The sequence below is a fragment of the Scyliorhinus torazame genome, chromosome 7 (assembly GCF_047496885.1).
Source record: "Scyliorhinus torazame isolate Kashiwa2021f chromosome 7, sScyTor2.1, whole genome shotgun sequence".
NCBI classification, from domain to species: Eukaryota; Metazoa; Chordata; class Chondrichthyes; order Carcharhiniformes; family Scyliorhinidae; genus Scyliorhinus; species Scyliorhinus torazame.
Genome location: NC_092713.1, coordinates 255,626,067 through 255,652,347, shown reverse-complemented (window position 1 = coordinate 255,652,347; position 26,281 = coordinate 255,626,067). Strand labels below are relative to the sequence as shown.

At 49.4% G+C, this 26,281-nt stretch overlaps 1 protein-coding gene across 1 annotated transcript in view; it reads left to right on the top strand.

Moving 5' to 3' along the window:
* Window positions 1–26,281, top strand: part of LOC140426972 (polycystin-2-like protein 2) — a 141,125-nt gene that overhangs the window by 20,869 nt on the left and 93,975 nt on the right. Inside the window, exon 4 of the mRNA XM_072512309.1 lies at window positions 9,177–9,427. Within this exon, the coding sequence (XP_072368410.1) occupies window positions 9,177–9,427 (251 nt within the window). The remainder of the gene's footprint in view (window positions 1–9,176; window positions 9,428–26,281) is intronic.

The window sequence follows — 26,281 nt, the reverse complement described above, 5'->3', positions numbered from 1 at the left end:
ATCAGCGCCCTGTGTGCTCGGGAAACCTCCAGGGGCCGGTCGAAGGCCCCCCCCCCCCATCAACTATTCCAACATCTTGGCCACATACCTGCCGGCATCCACTCCTTCAATGCCTGCGGGCATCCCCACAATCCGCAGGTTTTGCCTTCTGGAGCGGTTCTCCAGATTCTCCACCTTCTCCTTCAGCCGCTTTTGGGTCGTCTGCATCACTCTCATCTTGGCCACCAATGAGGTGAGCTGCTCCTCGTGCTCCCCCACCACCTCCTCCACTTTCTGGATCTCCTGGCCCTGAGACTCCAGCCTCTGCTGCACATGGTCAGTCCCCGTTTTCAGCAGCTCTACCACCTTGGCTAGGTCCTCATGGTCTTCCCTCCGCTGCTAGCTAAACTTTTCATTTAACAAGTCTACCAGCTGCTCCATTGACCATGGGGTGAGCAGAACAGGCCCTTTACCCTCTGCCATCTTGGCCTGTTACATAGAACATAGAACAGCACAGCACAGAACAGGCCCTTCGGCCCTCAATGTTGTGCCGAGCATTGTCCGAAACCAAGATCAAGCTATCCCACTCCCTGTCAAGATTCTCCTGCTCGACCAGCTCCCTTCTTCTCGATCTACTTCTGGTTGGTGATCCACCATACAAGGCACAAGTCAGGAGTGTGATGGAATATAAATCAAATCAAAATACTCTTGACTTGCCTGGATGAGTGCAGCTCCAACAACACTCAAGAATCTTGTCACCGTCCAGGACAAAGCAGCCCGCTTGATTGAAATCCGATCCACAAACATTCATTTCCTCCATCCCTGATGTACAATGGCAGCTGTGAGTCCCATCTACAAGATGCACTGCAGGAACTCACCAAGGCTCCTTCGATAGCACCTCCCATGACCACTACCATCAAGAAGGACAAGGTCAGCAGACACATGGGAACACCACCACCTGGAAGTTCCTCTCCAAGTCACACACCATCCTGACTTGGAAATATATCATCGTTCCTTCACTATCACTGGGTCAAAGCACTGTGGGTGTAACTACACCGTATGGACTGCAGCAGTTCAAAAAGGTGGCTCCTGACCACTTTCTCAAGGGCAATTAGGGATGGGTAATAAATTCTGGCCTAGCCAGCGAAGCCCACATCCCATTAAAAAAAACCACAACAAGCAATGAAGCTACTAAGTTGATCTCCAGTTAGACCCATAACTTTTCATAAATATTCATTATATTAAAACAGTGGCTGTTATAGCGTCTTATATCTGTATGATGAAAATGGTGGGAAATGGCAGCATATTAGCATATTTACTGAATAAAGGTTTTTGAGTATTTTTTCATAAATTTGGATATGTCAGGTTGTGCTTCTGTAGAGGTAAGAGACTACTGATAAATTAATTGGTTTTAGCTCGGGTGTGAATCATGATTCACACTAATTAGTGCTATTCACTGTAAGAAATTAGCTTTTGTTATTTTGAGAGCTAGCCAAACCCATAATGTTATGGACATAATTAGATATGAGATCTACTATTCAGATTTTCGAGGATTTGTGAAAATTGTTCAGATACATAAATCAACAGAAAACAGAATAAAAGATTGATTTGTTTTCTGGCTACTGCCCCATTTATGCCACAATGTGGATGGATGCAAGATGAATGTCATTTGAAATTGAATTGCTGACTTACCACCAGTTGTCCACCCATTCTGATTTGTGAGCGGAATTTGGATTGGCGGAGATACTGTAGCGGGTGGTCACGTTGTTCTTGGGATGATGCGGATACCCGAAAAGGGGTCACGTGTCAGGAGCGTGGGAATTTCCTCGGAGCCAGGGCACAAACACAGCATGTAAGAGCTGCCTAGTTACCGTCAATAAGCATCTAATGTAGTTATGGAGGTCGGTTAGCTCAGCTGGCTGGATGGCTGGCTGGTGATGCAGAGCGATACCAACAGCATGGGTTAAATTCCCGTACTGGCTGATGTAACCATGAAGGGCCCTGCCTTCTCAACCTTGTCCCATGCCCGAGGTGAGGTGACCCTCGGGTTAAATCACCACCAGTCAGCTCTCTCGTACCCAAAAGGGAGAACAGCGACTTTCACTTCATTGTCGTTAGCTCACGGTCGCCAGTTATTGGAACCATTTACCTATTGAAGCACATTACTCCTACATGGTGTCAGGAGTTGGCAGAATGGCACAGGGAGTTTGCCGCATTGACCTGCTCATGTTTGATAAAAATGTCACAGACAATTGGACGATATTTGAAAAAGAGTGGGGTATCTATTTCGGTGACTGCCTAATGGACATATCAAAGGACGTACAGGTGTACACTCTTCTAAATTTAACGGCTCTCGAGGCGGTTGAGAAAGTCCTTTTGTTTTTCAAACGGTGGAAGAGAAGGAAGATCTTGAAATATTGCTGAAAATGCTCGAGCACAAAAGCACGCCAGTAAAGCACATCATTACTGGATAGACATGTGTTCAATACAACCAACCAAACATTTGACAAGACTATTCAGTCCTATGCTGCAACTTTAAAAATTCTAGCAAAGAAATGTGCATTTGGCACACTCACCGACATGTTGGTGAGAGATCACGTGGTGTGTGAAGTCCATAGTGATGTTGTCCACAAGCAGCTTTTTTGTGAGAAAGGTTTAACCTTGGAATGTGCCATCAGCATCTATTTGCTGAACGAGCAGTCAGAAAGAAGCAGCAGAGTTCAGAATCAGAGGTTTTCACGGCTCAGGGAAATCCCTGCTCCAATTGCAGCGGCCATCGCTCTCAGAACAGAACTACATGTCTGGTAAACGCTGTAACAAGTGTGGCAAATGGAACAATTTCGCAAACTGCTGCAGATCCAAGTCACAGCAGCCTGCCCAGGCCATCAGTAACACCCCATCTGGTCAGTTCTCCAGGTTCCGGAGCACGAACAAGGTAAATGAATTGGAGTACCTGCAAAGTAATCAAGGCGCGGAGCGTCGACACAATTATGGAGAGAGGTGAAATTCCATTGCATTAAACAGTGCCTGTAGCAAGGCAAAACTAAGTAAAGATCAACGTAGGAGCAAAATGTCCTGCCAGGCAGTTGTTGTGGAAAATCAATTCATATGCTGCACCAGATCCCAACGCTCAAGTGGACCTTGTGGCGTATGGTAGAAAACCGATCCACACAGAAGGTGTGGTTGTCATGATATGCAGACATGCAGATAATGATATCATAGATTATCATAGAATTTACAGTGCAGAAGGAGGCCATTCGGCCCATCGAGTCTGCACCGGCTCTTGGAAAGAGCACCCTACCCAAGGTCAACACCGCCACCCTATCCCCATAACCCAGTAACCCCACCCAACACTAAGGGCAATTTTGGACACTAAGGGCAATTTAGCATGGCAAATCCACCTAACCTGCACATCTTTGGACTGTGGGAGGAAACCGGAGCACCCGGAGGAAACCCACGCACACACTGGGAGGATGTGCAGACTCCGCACAGACAGTGACCCAAGCCGGAATCGAACCTGGGACCCTGGAGCTGTGAAGCAATTGTGCTATCCACAAGGCTACCGTGCTGCCCCTCCACAAGGCTACCGTGCTACCCCTTATACAGACAGGCACAGCCAGGCAGCTAATGAACACCGAGAACAGGACATGACCAATGAGCAGGCAGGACACTCGGGGATGGTATCTCACTATAAAAGGCACGAGGCACTCACACTCCGCCTCTTTCCACTGATGAACATCTACAGAGTGAGTCAGGGTGTATGTACAGTATCACACCTCCAGCACGTGGCTAAGAGCTAGTCTGGTTCAGGCAGACAGAGTAACCACACTTAGGTTAGCAGAGAGTCAAACTCATAGAGAACTGTGCTAACTGTGCTACTGGTTCAATAAATCAGATTGAACTAACTTCAAGATCTGGAGTATCTTTTGGTTAAAGCTGCATCCAGTTGAAGCCTGTGTTATCCCAGAGTACATAACACATCAGTGGTCACTCTTCACTCCCGCAGGGCAGTTTTCAGTTTCATGTCATGGAGCAAAAACACTCCCGCAGGGCAGTTTTCAGTTTCATGTCATGGAGCAAAATGTGAAGCTACTTTTGGGTCTTTGGGATAGCATCATATTGGGGTTAATCCAGACGTACACACTCTGCAAAAGCAGGCCCAGAAATGGTGGAATATAAATACCTATTCAAATGCGACACCATTGGGAAGCTACCTGTAATATATCATGCGAGGCTAGAGGACTCGATTCCATCCGAGAAGGATCCTCCTAACAACGAAGCAGAAAGTAATCAATGAGCTGGACCGTCTGACAACACTGGGTGTCATTGGCCCATAGATGAGGCCACAGAATGGATTTCACCAATGGTGGCAACAGTAAAGACAAATTGCACTCTCAGCATTTTTATTGATCCAGTTCACTTCAACAAGGCACTGCTCAGACCTCATCACCCTATGAAGACAGCAGACATGCCTAATGCCAAGGTTTTCAGTATCCTGGATGTGAAATGTGGGTTTTGGCAGATCTATCTGGAGGAGGAATCTTTTAAACATAGCACATTCATGTTTCTGGTAGGCAGATATTATTTCTTTGTATGTTCTATGGGATATCCACTGGCAGTGATTTCTTCCAGTGGTGAATGGAGCAACTCATTGCAGCAGAACCCTGTCATTGTCAATGACCTTCTGGTTTGGGGTCATAATGTGCAAGAACGCGATGTCCGTCTTTCTCTCGTCTTCAACAGAATCAGGACCATTCAGCTGAAGCTTAACCCCGCAAATTACACATTGAGGGTTTACCAGGTTCCTTATGTGGGTCACTTGCTCACAGCTGATGGTATGAAGCCAGATTCAGTCAAAACAATGGCTATAAGACAGGTGGCCATTCCTGAGTTCAAGCATGCCCCGCAGTGCTTCCTTGGTAAAACAAATCATCTTTCCAAGTTCGTTCCTTACTACACTGAGGTCATCGGACCACTTTATCAGCTCCTTCACCAAGATGCTAAATGATGTTGGTAAGACCACCGTACTGTGCTTTCAACAAGATCAAGCAGGCACTCTCAGCCCCTCTGGTACTACAGTACTTCAACATTCGAGCACCTGTACTCCTATCAGCAGATGCTTCCCAGCACAGACTTGGCACAGTATGCATCCAGAATGGCAGATCAATGGCCTTCACATCATTGACCCTCATGGACACTGAGTCTTGTTATGTCCAAATTGAGATGGAGCTGCTTGCCCTCATCTTTGCTGGTTAGAAATTTTATGATTGCATATATCATCATTCTGTAAGTGTTGAACCTGACCATCAGCCACTCATCACTATTCTTAAGAAGTTTCTTCACACTGCGTCTGTAGAACTACAGTGCACCATGCTCAAGCTACAGCGCTACAACCTCCAGTAACATCTACAAGCACGGTAAGGAGTTGTACCTTGCTGAAGCTCTTTCCAGTGCCCTCCTACCCGCCACTGACCAGGCAGATCATGAGGAGGACATTGACATCATGCTCATATAGGTCCCCTCATCTCTTCGAATCTAGAAACTTAAGGATGCCTTACAAGCAGATCTCATATACAGGCAACTCCACAATGTCATTATGAAAGGCTGACCACAGTTCTCAAAGGAGCTTCCCCATGAACTCTGCAGATTCTTCTCTATGTGAGAGGAGCTAAATGAACAAGACGAGCTGATACTGCATGGGCAGCAATTCGTTGTCCCTACCTCTTTGCAGAGATACTACACCCAGCAACTCCACCAAGGTCACCCAGGGTTGGAAGCAACCTTTACCTGGAATCCCCCTACTGGCCATCGATGTATGTTGGATTGGCCACGCTAAATTGCCCCTTAATTGGAATTTTTTTTTTTTTTTCAACAAATAGTTATGTGTTGTTTGCCCTGTTTAATTTTATATGTGCAAATAGCTTTTACTTCTATATTCTCTTACACTGGCACAAACGCAGCACTACCTGTTGTCCCAACTTAAATGGGGAAGATCACAGAAGATCATGGAACCCTTACAGCGCAGAAGGAAGCCATTTGACCCATCAAGTCTGCACCGACCGTTGGAATGAGCAGTCTACCCATGTCCAGACGCCCTATCCCCATAACAACATAACCTAATCTGCACATCCGTAGACACTAACCTGCACATCCTTGGACTATGGGACGAAACTGGAGCACCCGGAGGAAACCGATGCAGACACGGGGAGAAAGTACAAACTCCACGCAGATAGTGACCCAAGGCCAGAATTGAACTTGGGTACCTGGCACTGTGAGGCAGCAGTGATAACCACTGTGCCACCGTGCCGCCCTAAATGATGTAGACCACATGGATGTTGCGATGATGCGGGTTGAAAAGGGTCACGTGTCCTGAGAGGGGGAGTTCTCCCGGAGCGCGGGCAGAGACGCAGCATGGAAGAGCTGCTCTGTTACTGTTAATAAAGGGCATGATTTAACTAAATAGGAACAAAGTCCCATAGTGAGCGCGTTTAGCCACGTGTTACCCAGCACTCGCAATGCCGAGAAACACAATGTTATCGAACGGTTAGATAGGGAGCCGCAGCGGGGAACGCACAGCCGAGGCTGCACATAGCCCTGTTATGTGCACTGAGGAGCTCCGCTTACCGGAACTCCTCAGTGTAGCGAGAGATCGGGACGCCATTTTTAAATGGCATCCAGATCTCTGGCGCCCCCGACCCCGACTGGCTCCCTGCCAGTGCCACTTGGGCACCCAGGTGGTACTGCCAGGATGCCTGGGGGGTACAAGCAGTGCCAAGGTACCACCCTGCCCAAAAGGCATGTACCTTGGGGCCTCCCATCCCCTGGGGACCCCCACAATTGCCGTTCCGTTTCCTCCCCATTTGGGGAGACCAGTAGTGAATGGTGCTCGCCTGAGGTCCCGAAAGCGAAGGAGATAGGTCCCAAAGCTTCAAGTGACTTGGAAACCTACATATTAGGTTGAGGCGAGCTGTCTCGCTCTGATATGCAGACTTGCCAAAAAGTGATCCTGCCCACAATGGGCAGGACTTACATCGCAACGTCGCGTAAGATCATGTTCGATCTCGCGAGATGTTGCGGGACAGGTATATCCCGGGAGCAGGGTCTCACGGTTTTTATTGGCCATATTGCGCCGTGGCACACTGCTTTTCAGGTGCAGCGTGGCCGCTTGATCGCACCCATTAACATCTACTGTTGTTAGTCCCTAGTCACCAGTTATTGGAATCTTAAGTGGCAGCCAGCGTGAAACCCCCTCTGGATAGGTTCAGCAGGCTGGCAGGTGCGTGGCGGGTACCATCATAGAATCATAGAATTTACAGTGCAGAAGGAGGCCATTCGGCCCATCGAGTCTGCACCGGCTCTTGGAAAGAGCAACCTATCCAAGGTCCACACCTCCACTCTATCCCCATAACCCAGCAACCCCACCCAACACTTTGGGCAATTTTGGACACTAAGGGCAATTTAGCATGGCCAATCCACCTAACCGGCACATCTTTGGACTGTGGGAGGAAACCGGAGCACCCGGAGGAAACCCACGCACACACTGGGAGGGTGTGCAGACTCCGCACAGACAGTGACCCAAGCCGGAATCGAACCTGGGACCCTGGAGCTGTGAAGCAATTGTGCTATCCACAATGCAACCGTGCTGCCCCTTAACCATGTCCGATGGCGGCCTGGCACGCAGTCTAAAGACGACTGCCAGAGGCTGCTGATGACAACAGAGGCAGCACAGGGAGGTCTGCATCATGGGGATGACAAGAAGACGCTGCAGGTGGGAGGGAACCTGAGGTGGGCAGCAAGCACCATTTTTCTGATTAGTGTCTGCGCGCTCTTGTGGAGGCATTGACAGCCAGGAGGGACATGCTGAAGGTTGGAGGAGGAGGTCACCTCAGGCTGGGGCTCTTTACTCAAAAATGAGGGGACTAAGAAGTGACCCAATAGAAATCTTTAAGATTATGAATGAGTTTGATAGGATGGCCTGGAGAGAAGTCTCGTTTTGTTGGGGAGTCTTAAATGATCATGATGGTAAAATAGTCACCAAAACATCCAACGAGGCACTCAGGAGAAACTTAGACTGGATGGCCTGCTTCTATATTGCTCATTCTTTGTAAGGATAGAAGTGGGTTAATGCGTCTCCTGTTGAAGGATTTACAAAATATCTGAGGCAGCTCACTATACTGTAAGTGATGAGAGGAAGGAACAACAAGTCTTCAAAGTGGGGCAGTTGTGAGAGCAGTTGGAGGATTCTAAGATCTGAGTGCAAGCAAGGAGGTGAATTTAAGAGTTGGATTACAAATTGGGGAGATGCGTTAGAAACAACGGGCAGAAGAGTTGACAATGATGGAGTTGAAATAGGATGGTGCACGGTTGTACAGACAGTAAGAGTGATGTCAAGCAAAGACTGACCTTCAAGTCCTGGCAAGATGACTCATTTTTTTTTGCCTGCATTGCAATCAGGTCCTGGGAACAGTACTTGTGGCATTTACCTGCTGAGCAATCTCTCTCCATTGCTGCTGAGAAACCTGTCTGGGTGTATCTCTGCCAGAGAGAGGAACATTAGCTTGTTGCAGACTTCCTCTGTGAGCACCTCTGCCACTGTACGTATTAGAGAATCTGGTCAATGGAAGTCACGTTTCCTGTGCTCCAGAAACCCACTTTCCACACTCATCATCTAGAGGTCACCTTCTCCATATGGGCTGGAGGCTGACTTTCAATAGTTCTTAAGATGCCCTTTCACGTACTTACTCACCCTGGCAATCAGGAAACTTCTTACAGAGAGCATAATTAGCACTAGCAGCTCCCAAATTACATTTGAATTAAGGCTAGTGACAAAAATGCCACAGATTCCCTGTTGCTTGCACTGGCCAGATGGATGATAAAGACAGGTACGCATTATCTACTCGTTCCATATCAGATAGGGAAGTCAACCCTAAAGGTTCATGACACTTACACAAATGTTGCTGCATCATCGTGGTCATCAATGATTATTACTTTAGGAAGAATAGAACCCTTGGGAACCAGTGCTCTCCAAACTTTCTAAACATGCAGCTGACTTATAATGACTGTGCTATTTAAGAATTTTTTATAAACTATAATTTACTTTGTGCCGTAAGAGAGAAAAAAAAAAGTTATATTTAAAGTGAAAAATATTTTTATGCATTTCAGATTAATTATAAATTCCATCAAATTACTATTTTCAGTATACAGAGGGGCCACTCCTCGATAGCCTTTATTGGAAAGAATGGTACAATGGCCAACCTTTGTTTCCAGGCGAGAGCTACATATTCTATGAGAATATCCTTTTAGGACGCCCTCAGATTCGACAGATAAGAGTGCGCAACAATAGTTGTTCTATTCATCAATATTTTCAGAACATGTTCAGAGATTGTTATGATGCTTATTCTTTTGCAACTGAGGATCAAGCACCATTCGGCCCTAAAACTGGAGCAGAGTAAGCTTTATATATATATATACTTTTCATTAATCTTTCTAACAGATTTTATATTTTAAGTATAAAGTATGAGCGTATATTTAAATGACAGCAACAAGAGCATTGTATATTTGTTTAGTGCCTTTAAAACATTCCCAGGTACTAATGTAATATAACTTCCAATAAGCTTCACACCAACATGATCAATTAAACAAAGGACAAGGACAAGTAGAAACAAAAGAATACCATGGGCCACACATATAGCTCTGTAGCCTGTTCCACCAGTCAGTCAAATCAATCCTTATCTCTATCTCAACTGCAGCACCCTCCCTTTGATCCATTTCACTCAATACCCTTACCCAACAAAACTATGAATTTAATTCTTGAAGCTGCAATTAACCAGTACTTTTAGCCTTTAGACAGTAGGAGTTCCAGATTTTCGCTATCTCTTTTTTGTGAAAAAGTGCTTGAAATAGCTGAGCTGTAATTTTAAGATTGTTACCCCTTTGTTCTGGACACCTTCCCCGGCCCTCCAATCAGAGGAAAAAATAGTTTCTTTTTACCAGCCCATGGGGGTGGAGGCAGGGTAGGGGCCCACATTTGGCTGACTCCAAGTTACCAATCAATTTTAGCTAGTGCAAGTAGCGGGCCAGATTATTGGCGGACATACCAACGGCAGGAAAGTATTTAAGGTTGCTAAACACCCAATTGCCATGTATTTTCCCGATTTTTGTTTCTTTTGATTTTAATCAACAGCACACAGGATAGACGCTACCTAAAGTCTCATCTCATCAAATGAGGCAAGATCTGAGCAGCAGCTGAGGTGCAGGGAGCTGGTAGCTTCATTAAGAAGCTGTCTGTAGACTTCCGGTTGCGGCTATGCCTAGGTAGGTCGCATGGTCGGCAGCTCCCGCCAATAACGGACTTTTGGGCCATTTTAAGGAGCTCCAGCGGCATTTGGACGACGATTCCCGGTGTGGGAAGGAAACAGTGAGGGTTCCCCCAGCGCTGTATGGAGTAGACCAGGAGCAGAGTGGTCAAAAAAGTGGCTTTGGAGAAAAGAGGATAACGGGCGTGAAAAAACAAGATGGCGGCGGGCGGTGATCAGGCAGCGTGGGCCCAGTGGTCCCGGGAGCAGCAGGAGTTTTTAAGAAGCTGCTTTGCGGAATTGAAGGCGGAGTTGTTGGCCCCTATGAAGGCGTTGATCGAAAGATTGGTGGAGACCCAGAAGATGCAGAGGACGGCGATTAAGGAGGTGCAGCAAAAGGCCTCTGAGAATGAAGACGAGATTCTGGGCCTAGCGGTCAGAGTGGAAGCACACGAGGCGCTGCACAAAAAATGGCAGGAGAAGCTGGAGGACCTGGAGAATAGGTCAAGGAGGCAGAACCTGCGGATTCTGGGTCTCCCTGAAGGCGTGGAGGGGTCGGATGCTGGGGCGTATGTGGCCACGATGCTGAGTATGCTGATGGGCGCCGGGGCCTTCCCGAGGCCCCTGGAGCTGGATGGGGCACACAGAGTCCTGGTCAGGAGGCCAACGGCGAACGAGCCGCCGAGGGCTATGATGGTAAGGTTCCACCACTTCACCGACAGGGAGAGTATCCTGCGACGGGCGAAGAAGGAGCGGAGCAGCAGGTGGGAAAACACCTAGATCCGGATTTACCAGGACTGGAGTGCAGAGCTGGCCAAGAAGCGTGCGGGATTCAACCGGGCCAAGGTGGTCCTCCACGGAAAGGGGGTGAAGTTCGGGCCGTTACAGCCGGCGAGGGTGTGGGTCACGTATCAGGACCGACACCGCTATTTTGATACGCCGGATGAGGCGTGGACTTTCATCAAAAATGAGAAGTTGGACTCTAATTAATGGTTTGCAGTATGTTATGAGGGTTGTGGGTGAGGGAGATGGGGCGATGTTTGGGTGGGGTTTTTCCCCGCGTTTTCTTGGGTCTGGGTGGCCACGTGGCCTGGGGCCCTCGGGGATTGGGGCGAGGTCGCAGTTGGGAGGAGCTGCGTCATAGGGGCTGGGGTCGGTAGGGTGCGCGGCTTTTTCCCACGTCATGGTGGGGGCGGTACTGTGTTCGATGTCCGCATTGGATTGTATGGGGTGTAGGGGGGACGACTCTTTTTACCCCACTTAGGTGGGGGGGGGGGGGGGGGCTGGAGATTTGGATGGGGAATCCAAAGGGGGATTGAAGGCAGAGGCCGGAGTGTCCGGGGTCAGCATGAGACAGCTGGCTTACGGGAGTGCAATGGGGGGGTAGGGGGGTTAAGCAGTTGCTTGGTCGGGGGACGGGGGACGGGGGGGGGGGTTTGGGGGGGGGGGGGAACTGGGTTGCTGCTGTGCTGATTGAGGGGGAATCGATGGTAAGAGGGAGAGTCGGGCGGGGCGCCTCCGCCTGGGGGACTGGAGGGTGCACATGGCTGGCCTAAAAAAGGAGATGAGTGATCACGTTATCCGGGTGATCACGTGGAACGTGAGAGGCCTGAATGGGACGGTCAGGAGGGCCCGAGTGTTCTCGCACTTAAAGGGGCTGAAGGCAGACGTAGCCATGTTACAGGAAACACACCTAAAGATCACGGATCAAACCAGGCTGAGGAAGGGATGGGTGGGACAGGTTTTTCACTCAGGGCTGGTTGCGAAGAACAGGGGGGTCGCAATCCTGGTGAGTAAGCGGGTGGCATTTGAGGCGGTGGGTATTGTGGCGGATAAGGGGGGGTTGTTATGTTATGGTGAGTGGCAGGCTGCAGGGGGCTCGGGTGGTGCTAGTGAATGTGTATGCTCCGAACTGGGACGATGCAGGGTTCATGAAGCGAATGTTGAGTCGGATTCCGGATCTGGAGTCATGCAGTTTGGTAATGGGGGGGGGGACTTTAACACGGTCCTGGACCCGGCACTAGACCGGTCTAGGTCGAGGTCGGGTAAGAGGCCAGCAGCGGCCAAGGTCCTGAGGAGGTTCATGGACCAGATGGGGGGAGTGGATCCGTGGAGATTTGCCAGGCCAAGGGCGAGGGAGTTTTCCTTCTTTTCCCATGTACACAAGGCTTACTCGCAGATAGATTTTTTTTGTGCTAAGCAGGGCGCTGATCTCGAGGGTGGAGGGGACGGAGTATTCGGCCATTGCGATCTCGGACCATGCCCCGCACTGGGTGGAGCTGGGGGTGGGGGAGGAGAGAGGCCAACACCCTCTGTGGAGAATGGATGTGGGACTGCTGGTGGACGAGGAGGTTTGTGGGCGGGTTTGGGGGTGCATCCAAAGATATGTGGAGGCCAATGATAATGGGGAGGTGTCGATGAGTGTGGTCTGGGAGGCATTGAAGGCAGTGCTCAGGGGGGAGTTAATCTCAATCAGGGCCCACAGGGAAAAGAGGGAGAGGATGGAGAGGGAGAGATTGGTGGGGGAGATACTGAGGGTAGATAGGAGGTATGCGGAATCACTCGAGGAGAGGCTGCTGAAGGAGCGCCGGAACATCCAAACGGAGTTTGACTTGCTAACCATGGGGAAGACTGAGGCCCAGTTGAGGAAGGTACAGGGAGCAGTGTATGAGTATGGGGAGAAGGCAAGTCGGATGCTGGCGCATCAGCGGCGGAGGAGGGAGGCGGTAGGGAGATTGGGGGAATTAGAGATAGGGGGGGGAACAAGATGCGGAGTCCAGCTAAAATAAACGAGGACTTCTATAGTAAGCTGTATGAGTCAGAACCCCCGGAGGGTGGGGAGGGGATGAGGCAGTTCTTGGACCAACTGAGGTTCCCAAAGATGGAGTTTTATAGGAAATTCCCAGAGGTGTTGGGCCCGCTGTTGTTGAGAACTTTTAACGAGGCTAAGGAAAAGGGTATCCTTCCCCCGACGATGTCGCAGGCTCTGATCTCGCTTATCCTCAAGCGTGATAAGGACCTGCTGCAATGCGGCTCCTATAGGCCGATTTCACTCCTTAATGTGGATGCCAAGCTGTTGGCCAAGATCTTGGCCACTAGGATTGAGGATTGTGTCCCGGGAGTGATTCATGAGGATAAGAAGGGGTTTGTGAAGGGCAATCGGTTGAATACGAATGTGCGGAGTGATGCACAATTGATTACACTCGAGACAAGGGGAGTCATATCTAATCGGCTTTAATCAGCTAGAACTGTACCCAGCAGCTTCGATACAGAAAGTGAAGGCTGTTGGGACGGCATAGGTTCTTATACCCCGCCTCTCAGGGCGGGCCTACGTACGTTAGCCAATGGTAGACTCCTAGGTCTAGCCAATGGTCATTCACCTCTCAGGTACTGCAATACCTGGTATTACCACATGGAGGCTCCTGAATGTGATCATGATGCCCTCGGAGGGGGGGGATGCAGAAGTAGTAGTAGCAATTGACGTGGAGAAGGCCTTCAATCGGGTGGAGTGGGAGTACCTCTGGGAGGTGTTAGGCAGATTTGGATTTGGGGAGGAATTCATAGGGTGGGTCAAATTGTTGTACCAGGCCCCGGTAGTGAGTGTGTCGATGAACCGGCTGCGGTCAGGGTACTTTAGGTTACATTGTGGAATGAGGCAAGGGTGCCCTTTGTCCTCCCTGCTGTTTGCCTTGCCGATTGAGCTGCTGGCCATGGCGTTGAGGGAGTTCAGAAACTGGAGGGGGTTGGTTCGGGGGGGAGGAACACCGTGTTTCGCTGTATTTTTTCATAGAATTTACAGTGCAGTATGCGGATGACCTGCTTCTGTATATTGCGGATCCGGTGGAGGGGATGGGGGAGGTCATGCAGGTTCTTAGTGATTTTGGAGACTTTTCGGGATACAAGCTAAATGTGGGAAAAAGCAAGCTTTTTGTGGTGCATGCGAGGGGCCAGGAAGAGAGGTTGGGGGAGCTACCGTTCAAGATGGTGGAGTGGAGCTTTCGGTACTTGGGCATCCAGGTGGCCAAGAGCTGGGGGATCTTGCACAATCTCAACTTAGTGCAGCTGGTGGGTCAGATGGAGAAGGACTTTAGGAGGTGGAACATGTTGCCACTCTCCCTGGCGGGCAGGGTGTAGTCCCTAAAGATGACGGTCCTTCCTAGGTTCTTGTTCGTGTTCCAGTGCCTGCCCATTCTCATCCCCAAGTCCTTTTTCAAGCGGATAAATAGGAGTATCACGGGATTTGTGTGGGCAAATAAGATCCCACAGGTCAAGAGACTGTTTTTGGAGCGCAGTCGGGGTGGGGGGGGGGGGTTGGCGCTGCCGAACCTGTGCAGCTCTTTCTGGGAAGTGAATGTGTCGATGATTCGGGAATGGGGAATGGAGGGAGAGGGGGCAGCGTGGAAATGGTTGGAGGCGCCGTCCTGTATAGATACTAGTTTGGGAGCACTGGTCACGGCACCGTTGCCGCTTCCACCGACGCGGTATACCACGAGCCCGGTGGTGGCGGCGACACTGAGGATTTGGGGGCAGTGGAGACAGCATAGGGGGAAGGTAGGGGCCTCAGTCTGGACCCCGATATGGAACAACCACAGGTTGGTTCCAGGTAGGATAGATGGGGGGTTCATGGGCTGGTACAGGGCGGGAATCAGAAGGATGGGGGATTTGTTTATCGATGGGACTTTTGCTAGTCTGAGGGCGCTGGAGGAGAAATTTGGGCTACCCCCGGGGAATACCTTTAGGTACATGCAGGTTCGGGCATTTGTGAAAAAACAGGTGGGGGAATTTCCACTGCTGCCTGCCCGGAGGATACAGGACAGGGTGGTCTCGGGCGTGTGGGTGGGGGATGGCAAAGTATCGGACATATACCAGGAGCTGCAGGAGGCGGAGGAGGCCTCGGTGGAAGAAATGAAGGGCAAGTGGGAGGAGGAGCTGGATGAGGGCCTGTGGGCTGACGCCCTGGGCAGGGTCAATTCCTCCTCATCTTGTGCCAGGCTTAGCCTGATTCAGTTTAAAGTGGTGCACCGGGCGCATATGACAGGGGCGAGAATGAGTAGGTTTTTTGGGGTAGAGGACAGGTGTGTGAGGTGTTCAGGGAGCCCAGCAAACCATGTCCATATGTTCTGGACACGCCCGGCGCTTACGGAATTTTGGAACGGCTTTGCAAAGGTTATGTCCAAGATCTTGGACACTCGGGTGAAACCAAGCTGGGGGATAGCAATATTTGGGGTATCGGACGATCCGGGAGTGCAGGAGTCGAAGGAGGCCGGAGTCCTGACCTTTGCCTCCTTGGTAGCACAGAGAAGGCTCTTCTTAATGTGGAGGGTCGCGAAGCCCCCAGGCGTAGAGGCTTGGGTCAGTGGCGGGGTTTCTCAGGTTGGAGAAGATAAAGTTTGCCTTGCGAGGGTCCTTGCAGGGGTTCTCCAGGCGGTGGCAACCGTTCCTTGACTTCTCGAGGAATGTTAGGTGGTGGTCGGTAGCAGCAGCAACCCGGGGGGTGGGGGGGGGGGGGATTTCATTTTATTTGTAAGGGGCGGATGCCCTACTTTGCATTGTTTTTGTTTATTAAATTCTTAGTTGGTTAGGGGGTTAAGTTGTTTTGTTGGCACAGTGCTTTCCCTTCTTTGCATTATATTTTCTATTGTAGTGTTTTGTAAAAAATAATGGAAAAACTTGAATAAAAACATTTTTTTTTTTTTAAAAAAGAAGCTGTCTGTAGGCTGTGAGTTGATGAAGTGACGACCAGGTTCGGAGGCACTGCAGAGGGTGGAGCCAAAATGAAGCAGTTCTAGTGGAAAGGTGTCTCCCAGCTGCACAGCAACCACTGGAGACAGAGCAAGATTCTTCAGAGGCGAATCATGGTTCTCATCATCCAGTTATGGGGTCAATGCTTTCAGAAATGGACTTCTCCAGTGAAGGCGGGAGAGGCACAGAGATAGGGATGCACACACATGGAGCACTTGTGCAGTGGCCAGAGGAGTTCCAGGAGATTAAAGAAATCATTGGACGTGGATGAGGAGGGCACAAAGGCAATAAGGCAGTTTCATAGTCCCAGAAGGTGTTACTCAGCTCAAGGAGACTCCACTTAAAAGAGATATCCAAGTGCCAATGTCTACAAAGGCTGCATCTCTCCAGGGAGGTGTTGGTGGAGCTGAGTGGAATGCTGGAGTTAATGCAAGTAGAAAGTGGCACCTGTAACCTGAAAGGTGATGTCGGAACTCAATGTTTTCACCTGTTGTTTTATCCAGGCATCATGTGGGGATCCATGTGGCCTCTCTCAGTCAGTGGCCCAATGTTGTATAAAGGAGGTCCCGGAGGTCATGACTTGTCAATATATCAAGAACACAACCAATGATGACAGTCAAGCCAAGTTGGCTTCACGGCCATGGCTGGATTCCCCCAGATGCAGGAGGTCAAAGGTGCGACCTGTGTAGCCATAAAGCTTCCTTCAGTGCAACTAGATGTCTTTGTGAACAGGAAGGGGTTCCACTCTATGAATATTCAAGTTGTTGTGACCACGATAAGCAGATCACACAGGTGTACACAAGAAACTGTCATGACTCATACATCCAGTATCGTTAAAAAGTGGGGCAGTTGGAGTTTAAGACAGAGGGGCTTTGTTGAGAAATACTTGTACAAAGTTTTTATATTGTGTGTTTTGTACATAATCTGAAAATGCCTTGAATAAATTTTTTTTTTTTTTAAATGACTCATACATCTTGCTGCTTAGACATCCATCCTTCCAATTATGTTAGCTCTTCAGACCACCCAAACACCTTTTCAGCAGGATGTGGGGGTCACGGTAACTTCATTGCAGTGTTAATGTAAGGCTACTTGTGACAATAAAGATTATTATATTATTATAAGGTGTATCCTCTAAATTCATGGCTTCTGGCCCTTTTTTTGTCATCCCAACACACAGGCAGGCACATGTACAGCTTCTGTCATATAACTACAAGGGTCATCATCAAGCAGGTCATTGGCCGTTTGAAGATGGGTTTCAGAAACCTTGATAGGTCTGAGGGAGCCCTGCAATATGCAGGTATCCCGCATCACTGTCGACTGCTGCGCATTTCACAACCTGGCACATAAGAATATAAGAACTAGGAGCAGGAGTAGGCCATCTGGCCCCTCGAACCTGCTCAGCCATTCAATGAGATCATGGCTGATCTTTTGTGGACTCAGCTCCACTTTCCGGCCCGAACCCCATAACCCTTAATCCCTTTATTCTTCAAAAAACTATCTATCTTTATCTTAAAAACATTTAATGAAGGAGTCTCTACTGCTTCACTGGGCAAATAACTCCATAGATTCACAACCCTTTGGGTGAAGAAGTTCCTCCTGAATTCAGTCCTAAATCTACTTCCCCTTATTTTGAGGAAATGCCCCCTAGTTCTGCTTTCACCCGCCAGTGGAAACAACCTGCCCACATCTATCCTATCTATTCCCTTCATAATTTTATATGTTTCTATAAGATCCCCCCTCATCCTTCTAAATTCCAGCGAGTACAGTCTCAGTCTACTCAACCTCTCCTCATAATCCAACCCCTTCAGCTCTGGGATTAACTTAGTGAATCTTCTCTGCACACCCTCCAGTGCCAGTACGTCCTTTCTCAAGTAAGGAGACCAAAACTGAACACAATACTCCAGGTGTGGCCTCACTAACACCTTATACAATTGCAGCATAATCTCCCTAGTCTTGAACTCCATCCCTCTAGTAATGAAGGACAAAATTCCATTTGCCTTCTTAATCACCTGTTGCACCTGTAAACCAATTTTTTTGCGACTCATGCACTAGCATACCCAGGTCTCTCTGCACAGCAGCATGTTTTAATATTTTATCATTTAAATAATAATCCCTTTTGCTGTTATTCCTACCAAAATGGATAACCTCACATTTGTCAACATTGTATTCCATCTGCCAGATCCTAGCCCATTCACTTAGCCAATCCAAATCCCTCTGCTGACTTCCAGTATCCTCTGCACTTTTTGTTTTAGCACTCATCTTAGTGTTGTCTGCAAACTTGGACACATTGCCCTTGGTCCCCAACTCCAAATCATCTATGTAAATTGTGAACAATTGTGGGCCCAACACTGATCCCTGAGGGACACCAGTAGCTACTGATTGCCAACCAGAGAAACACCCATTAATCCCCACTCTTTGCTTTCTATTAATTAACCAATCCTCTATCCATGCTACTACTTTACCCTTAATGCCATGCATCTTTATCTTATGCAGCAACCTTTTGTGTGGCACCTTGTCAAAGGCTTTCTGGAAATCCAGATATATCACATCCATTGGCTCCCCATTATCTACCACACTAGTAATGTCCTCAAAAAATTCCACTAAATTAGTTAGGCACGACCTGCCCTTTATGAACCCATGCTGCGTCTGCCCAATGGGACAATTTCCATCCAGATGCCTCGCTATTTCTTCCTTGATGATAGATTCCAACATCTTCCCTACTACCGAAGTTAAGCTCACTGGCCTATAATTACCCGCTTTCTGCCTACCTCCTTTTTTAAACAGTGGTGTCACGTTTGCTCATTTCCAATCCGCCGGGAACCCCAGAGTCTAGTGAATTTTGGTAAATTATCACTAGTGTATTTGCAATTTCCCTAGCCATCTCTTTTCGCACTGGGATGCATTCCATCAGGGCCAGGAGACTTGTCTACTTTTAGCCCCATTAGCTTGCCCATCACTACCTCCTTAGTGATAACAATCCTCTCAAGGTCCTCACCTGTCATAGCCTCATTTCTATCAGTCACTGGCATGTTATTTGTGTCTTCCACTGTGAAGACCGACTGAAAAAACCTGTTCAGTTCCTCAGCCATTTCCTCATCTCCCATTATTAAATCTCCCTTCTCATCCTCAAAAGGACCAATATTTACCTTAGCCACTCTTTTTTGTTTTATATATTTGTAGAAACTTTTACTTTCTGTTTTTATATTCTGAGCAAGTTTACTCTCATAATCTATCTTACTCTTTATAGCTTGTTTAGTAGCTTTCTGTTGCCCCCTAAAGATTTCCCAGTCCTCTAGTCTCCCACTAATCTTTGCCACTTTGTATGCTTTTTCCTTCAATTTGATACATTCCCTTATTTCCTTAGCTATCCACGGTCGATTTTCCCCCTTTCTACCGTCCTTCCTTTTTGCTGAGCACTGTGAAAAATCACTTGGAAGGTTCTCCACTGTTCCTCAACTGTTTCACCATAAAGTCTTTGCTCCCAGTCTACCTTAGCTAGTTCTTCTCTCATCCCATTGTAATCTCCTGTGTTTAAGCACAAAACACTAGTGTTTGATTTTACCTTCTCACCCTCCATCTTTATTTTAAATTCCACCATATTGTGATCGCTCCTTCCGAGAGGATCCCTAACTATGAGATCATGAATCAATCCTGTCCCATTACACAGGACCAGATCTAGGACCGCTTGTTCCCTCGTAGGTTCCATTACATACTGTTCTAGGAAACTATCGCGGATACATTCTATAAACTCCTCCCCAAGGCTGCCTTGACCGACCTGGTTAAACCAATCGACATGTAGATTAAAATCCCCCGTGATAACTGCTGTACCATTTCTACATGCATCCGTTATTTTTTTGTTTATTGCCTGTCCCACCATAATGTTACTATTTGGTGGCCTATAGACTACTCCTATCAGTGACTTTTTCGCCTTACTATTCCTGATTTCCACCCAAATGGATTCAACCTTATTCTCCATAGCACCGATGTCATCCTTTACTATTGCCCGGATGCCATCCTTAAATAACAGAGCTACACCACCTCCCTTACCATCCACTCTGTCCTTCCGAATAGTTTGATACCTTGGATATTTAACTCCCAGTCGTGACCATCCTTTAACAATGTTTCAGTAATGGCCATTAAATCGTAGTCATTCATGATGATTTGCGCCATCAAATCATTTACCTTATACCGAATACTAGAAGCATTCAGGTAAAGTACACTTATGTTGGCTTTTTTTACCTCTGTTTTGAATCTTAACACCTCGATCAGTAACCTCTCCTAAGTTATATTTCCTCTTAACTTTTCTCCTAATTTTCCTTGTCGTTGAGCCCAAATCTTCATGCAACAACCTGCCGCATTGCTTACCATTAATGTTTTTACTTCCAGTTTTATTCATTTTATTATTACTGGCCCTATTCAATGAGCTCCCCTCAGTCACTGTACCTGGTACTGTCGACCTTTTTGATTTTTGACTATGGCTTCTCTGCCTTACACTTTCCCCCTTACTGCCTTTTGTTTCTGTCCCTGTTTTACTACCTTCCAACTGCCTGCATCGGTTCCCATCCCCCTGCCACATTAGTTTAAACCCACCCCAACAGCTCTAGCAACTCCCCCCCCCAGGACATCGGTTCCAGTCCTGCCCAGGTGCAGACCGTCCAGTTTGTACTGGTCCCACCTCCCCCAGAACCGGTTCCAATACCCCAGGAATTTGAATCCCTCCCTCTTGCACCATCTCTTGAGCCACGCATTCATCCTATCTATCCTGACATTGCTACTCTGGCTAGCTTGTGGCACTGGTAGCAATCCTGAGATTACGACCTTTGAGGTCCTACGTTTTAGTTTATTCCTAACTCCCTGAATTCAGCTTGTAGGAACTCGTCCCATTTTTTAGTATATATCGTTGGTGCCTATGTGCACCACGACAGCTGGCTGTTCACCCCCCCCCCCCCCCCCCACCAGAATGTCCTGCAGCCGCTCCGAGACATCCTTGACCCTTGCACCAGGGAGGCAACATACCATCCTGGAGTCTCGATTGTGTCCCAGGACCCATGTGCACCCTGTGCAGAACCTTAAATTGTATCAGGCTAAGCCTGGCGCAAGAGGAGGAAGAATTTACCCTACCCAGGGCGTCAGCCCACGTACCCTCGTCTATCTCCTCCCCCAGCTCCTCCTCCTATTTACCTTTCAACTCCTCCACCGAGGCCTCCTACTCCTCCTGCATCTCCTGGTAGATCGCCGAGGCCTTGCCTTCTCCAACCCACACCCCCGAGAGCACCCTATCATGGATCCTATATGCTGGCAGCACCTGCCGTCTTACAAACGCCCTTACCTGCATGTACCTGAAGGCATTTCCGGGGGGAGCCCGAATTTTTCCTCCAACGCCCCAAGGCTCGCAAACGTCCCATCTATAAACAGGTCCCCCATCCTTCTAATTCCTGCCCTGTGCCAGCTCAAGAACCCCCCTTCCATTCTCCCCGGGACAAACTGATGGTTCTCTCGGATCGGGGACCACACCGAAGCCTCCACTTCCCCCTGTGGCGTCTCCACTGCCCCCAAATTTTGAGGGTCGCCGCCACCACTGGACTCATGGTGTACCTTGTCGGCGGGAGCGGCAGCGGTGCTGTCACCAGCGCTCTCAGACTCGTGCCCACACAGGACGCCATCTCCAGCCTCTTCCATGCCGCCCCCTCCCCCTCCATTACCCACTTGTGTATCATCGCCACATTGGCAGCCCAGTAGTACCCACACAGATTAGGCAACGCTAACCCTCCTCTGTACCTACTCCGTTCCAGAAACACCCTTCTCACCCTCGGGGTCTTTTTCGCCCACACAAATCCCATGATGCTCCTGCTGACCCGCTTAAAAAAGGCCCTAGGGATCAGGATGGGGAGGCACTGGAATATAAAAAGGAACCTCGGGAGCACCGTCATCTTCACCGACTGTACCCACCCCGCCAGGGAGAGTGGCAGCATATCCCACCTTTTAAACTCCTCCTCCATCTGCTCCAGCAGCCTCGTCAAGTTGAGCCTGTGTGCGGCCCCCCAGCTCCTGGCCACCTGGATCCCTAGGTACCGAAAACTCCTTTCCGCCCTTTTCAGTGGAAGCTCGTTTATCCCCCTTCCCTGGTCCCCTGGGTGTATCTCGAATAGCTCACTCGTCCCCATGTTGAGCTTATACCCGGAAAAGTCGCCAAACTCCCTGAGGATCCGCATCACCTGCGGCATCCCCCCCACTGGGTCCGTCACATACAGTAACAGGTCATCGGCATACAGCGATACCGGGTGTTCCCCCCCCCCCCCCCCCCCACCAGCCCCCCTCCAGTTCCTGGACTCCCTCAAAGCCATCGCCAAAGGCTCAATTGCCAACTCAAATAGCAGGGGGGACAGGGAGCACCCCTGCCTCGTCCCCCGGTACAGCCGAAAGTATTCCGACCTCCTCCGATTTGTGGCCACACTCGCCACCAGGGCTTCGTACAGTAACCTAACCCAACTAACGAACCCCTCCCCGAGCCCGAACCTCCTCAACACTTCCCACAGGTACCTCCCACTCCACCCTATCGAAGGCCTTCTCCCGAAGCACATTTACATGGTGTCAGGAGTTGGCAGGATGGCCGCATCGACCCGCTGACATTTGATGAAAACGTTGGAGACAGTTGGGGACATTTTGAGAAGGAGCGGTGCTGCATTATCTGACGAATCAAAGCAATTACAAGTGCACCTTATTAAACCTGAGGCCCTGGGGAAAGTGAAGTTTGTCTGCAGATAAAGGAGGAAAAAGAGGATCCTGAAACAATTCTAAAAAAGTCTTCTGGTAGAAAATATAATCCTCAACAGGCAAGGTAAACCAAAGGGCAGATGAATCAATACGACCTTATATGGCCACCTTGAAGATCTTAGCAAAGAAATGTGCATTTGGCCCCCTTACTGATGAGTTCGTCAAATAATCTGAGAACTGCGCAGCGATATAGTCCGCACGCAGCTGCTGTGGGAGAAAGATTTTATATTACAAACAGCCATTAAAATCTGCATGTTATATGAACAATCAGAAAAAAGAAGAGATTTTAGTCAGGAAACAGAAGTATTTGCAGTACTGGGTGTCAATGACATCCTGGTTTTGGGTCATACTGTGCAAGAACATGATGCACATCTTTGTCTCGTCCTCGACAGAATCAGGACCATACAGCTGAAGCTTAACCCTGCAAAATGCAGATTCAGGGTCAACCAGTTTCTTTCCATGGATCATTTACTCACAGCCGATGGTATAAAGCCCGATCCAAACAAGACGTGGCCTTACAACAGATGGCTGTTCCTGTGGAAAAGCACACCTTACAGTGCTTCCTTGGTATGACAAATTATCTTTCTAAATTCATTCCACGTTACAGTGAGGTCACTGGACCTCTTTGTTAATCTCTCCACATTGAGTGGTGCTGGCAGGATCACCACGCAGACTCTTCAGCAGACTCAAACAAACACTCGCAGCCCCACCGGTGCTACTTTGACGTTTGAGCACCCACACTTCTATCAGCAGACACCTCCCAGCATGAACATTAGCCTTTGCTTCAAGGGCCCCCGTTGACACTGAGACTCGTTACGCACAGATTGAAAAGGAACTCTTTGTTTTAGTCTTCGCCTGTCAGAGATACAGTCATCCTGCAACTGTTGAAACAAATAACGAGCCTCTCATAACTATCTTAAAATGCCTCTTCACACTGTTGCTAAAGATGCAACGGTACAATCTCAGCATTTTTTACAAGCATGGCAAGGAACTATACCTGATTGATGGTGTCTTCTTGAAGTTGGACCGGATCAAAATCCCAGAACAATGACGTTGTACCAATAACAGAACAAATGCAATCAACAAACGATGAGAGAAAACTCTGGAACAATGAACGACAAGAAAGAAACACGTTAACAGTACTGTAAAACAATTCAGTGAGTCCAATGTGCTAACAGGCTCATCAGTCAAGTCTCTCAGGTGGGTGACGAATTCGTGTTGACCGCCTCAAGGGTGGGTCAGGATCCACCGGCTGAGGAATGGGCCTGGCCACGGGTGAGAGAGGAAGAGGCAGAGTGGCAGGAAGCTCCACAAAGTCGACATCAGGGACAACAGGAGGGTGTGGCACCGGTGCATGATCTCATAGCGAGCGCGGAATCAAACAAAGGGACCGCCGATTACGGCGGCGAATAGAGCCATCAGGCATACGAACCAGGAATGAGCGGGGAGCCACGTGGCGGAGAACCTCGGCGGTTGCCGACCAGCCACCCTCCGGTAGGTGTATGCGGACATTGTCTCCAGGTGCCAGGGCAGAAAGATCAGTCGCCCGAGCGTCATGTGCCACCTTCCGCTGAGCACGCTGTTGTTGCATCCTTCGCAATACTGGAGCATGGTCGAGGGCAGGAACATGAATGGATGGCACAGTGATCCTGAGGGTGCAACCCATCAACAGCTGGGCTGGCGAGAGGCCCGTGGACAGTGGGGCCGAGCGATAGGCCAGCAGGGCTAAACAGAAGTCAGATCCGGCATCAGCAGCCTTGCAGAGGAGCCGCATCACAATGTGGACGCCCTTTTCCGCCTTGCTATTCGACTGAGGATGCAAGGGACTGGACGTCACGTGTGTGAAGTTGTATGAAGTGGCAAAGGAAGACCATTCTTGACTCGCAAAGCAAGGCCCGTTGTCAGACATGACGGTTAGCGGAATTCCATGGCGAGCGAAGGTTTCTTTGCATGCCCGGATGACAGCTGATGACGTCGTGTCATGCAGGCATATGACCTCCGGATAACTTGAAAAGTAGTCAGTGAGAATAATGTAGTCCCTGCCGAGCGCATGAAAGAGGTCCGTGCCCACCTACGCCCAGGGGGACGTGACCAACTCATGGGGCTGAAGGGTCTCAGGGGGTTGCGCCGGCTGAAACCACTGGCAGGTGGGGCAATTGAGCACCATTTTGGCGATGTCGTCGCTGATGCCTGGCCAGTACACAGCCTCTCGGGCCCTCCGCCTTCACTTTTCAACTCCGAGATGGCCTTCGTGCAGTTGTTCGAGGACAAGCCGGTGCATGCTGTGTGGGATTTTAATCCGGTCCAACTTCAAGAAGACAGCATCAATGATGGCCAAGTCATCCCGGACATTGTAGAATTGTGGGCACTGCCCCTTGAGCCACCCTTCCATCATGTGGCGCATCACACGTTGTAGAAGGGGGTCAGCTGCAGTCTCACGGCGAATGTGGGCCAGACGTACATCAGTGGCCGGCAGATTGGCCGATGTGAAGGCTACCTGTGCGTCGACCTGACAAACGAACCCCTCCGAGTCGGGCGGTGTGTTGACAGCCCTGGACAGAGCATCTGCGATGATGAGATCCTTCCCCGGGGTGTAGACAAGTTGGAAGTCGTACCTCCGGAGCTTGAGCAGAATGCGCTGGAGGCGAGGGGTCATGTCGTTGAGGTCCTTCTGAATGATGCCGACCGGGGGCGATGGTCGGTCTCCACAGTGAACTGCGGAAGACCATATACAGTCGTGGAACTTGTCGATGCCAGTCAACAGGCCTAGGCACTCCTTCTCAATCTGCGCATAGCGCTGTTCTATGGGGGTCATGGCCCGCGACGCATAGGTGACCGGAGCCCATGATGAGATGTCGTCCCATTGCAGGAGTACCGCCCCAATGCCAGACTGGCTGGCGTCTGTTGAGATCTTTGTTTCCCGTGTGGTATCGAAAAACGGCAGTACCGGGGCAGTGGTGAGCTTGACCTTGAGCTCCTCCCATTCACTCTGGTGTGCGGGCAGCCACTGGAATTCCGTTGTCTTTTTGACCAGGTGGCGAAGAGCAGTCGTGTGCGAAGCAAGGTTATGAATGAACTTCCCCAGGAAGTTGACCATCCCGATAAAGCGCAGCACTGCCTTCTTGTCTGACGGCTGCTGCATGGCTGCGATGGCTGCCACTTTGTCGGCATCCGGCCGCACACCCGACCGGGAGATGTGGTCCCCCAAAAACTTTAGCTCAGTCTGGCCAAAAGAGCATTTGGCTCGGTTAAGGTGCAGGCCCTGATCCCGTATCCATGCAAAGACACGCTGGAGACGACTGATGTGCTCCTGCGGTGTGGTGGACCAGATGATAATGTCATCTACGTAGACGCGTACCCCTTCGATGCCCTCCATCATCTGTTCCATGATGCGATGGAACACTTCGGAGGCCGAAAGATGCCGAAAGACATCCTATTGTAGCAGTATCTGCCAAAGGGAGTGTTGAAAGTGCACACCTTCCTGCTGGACT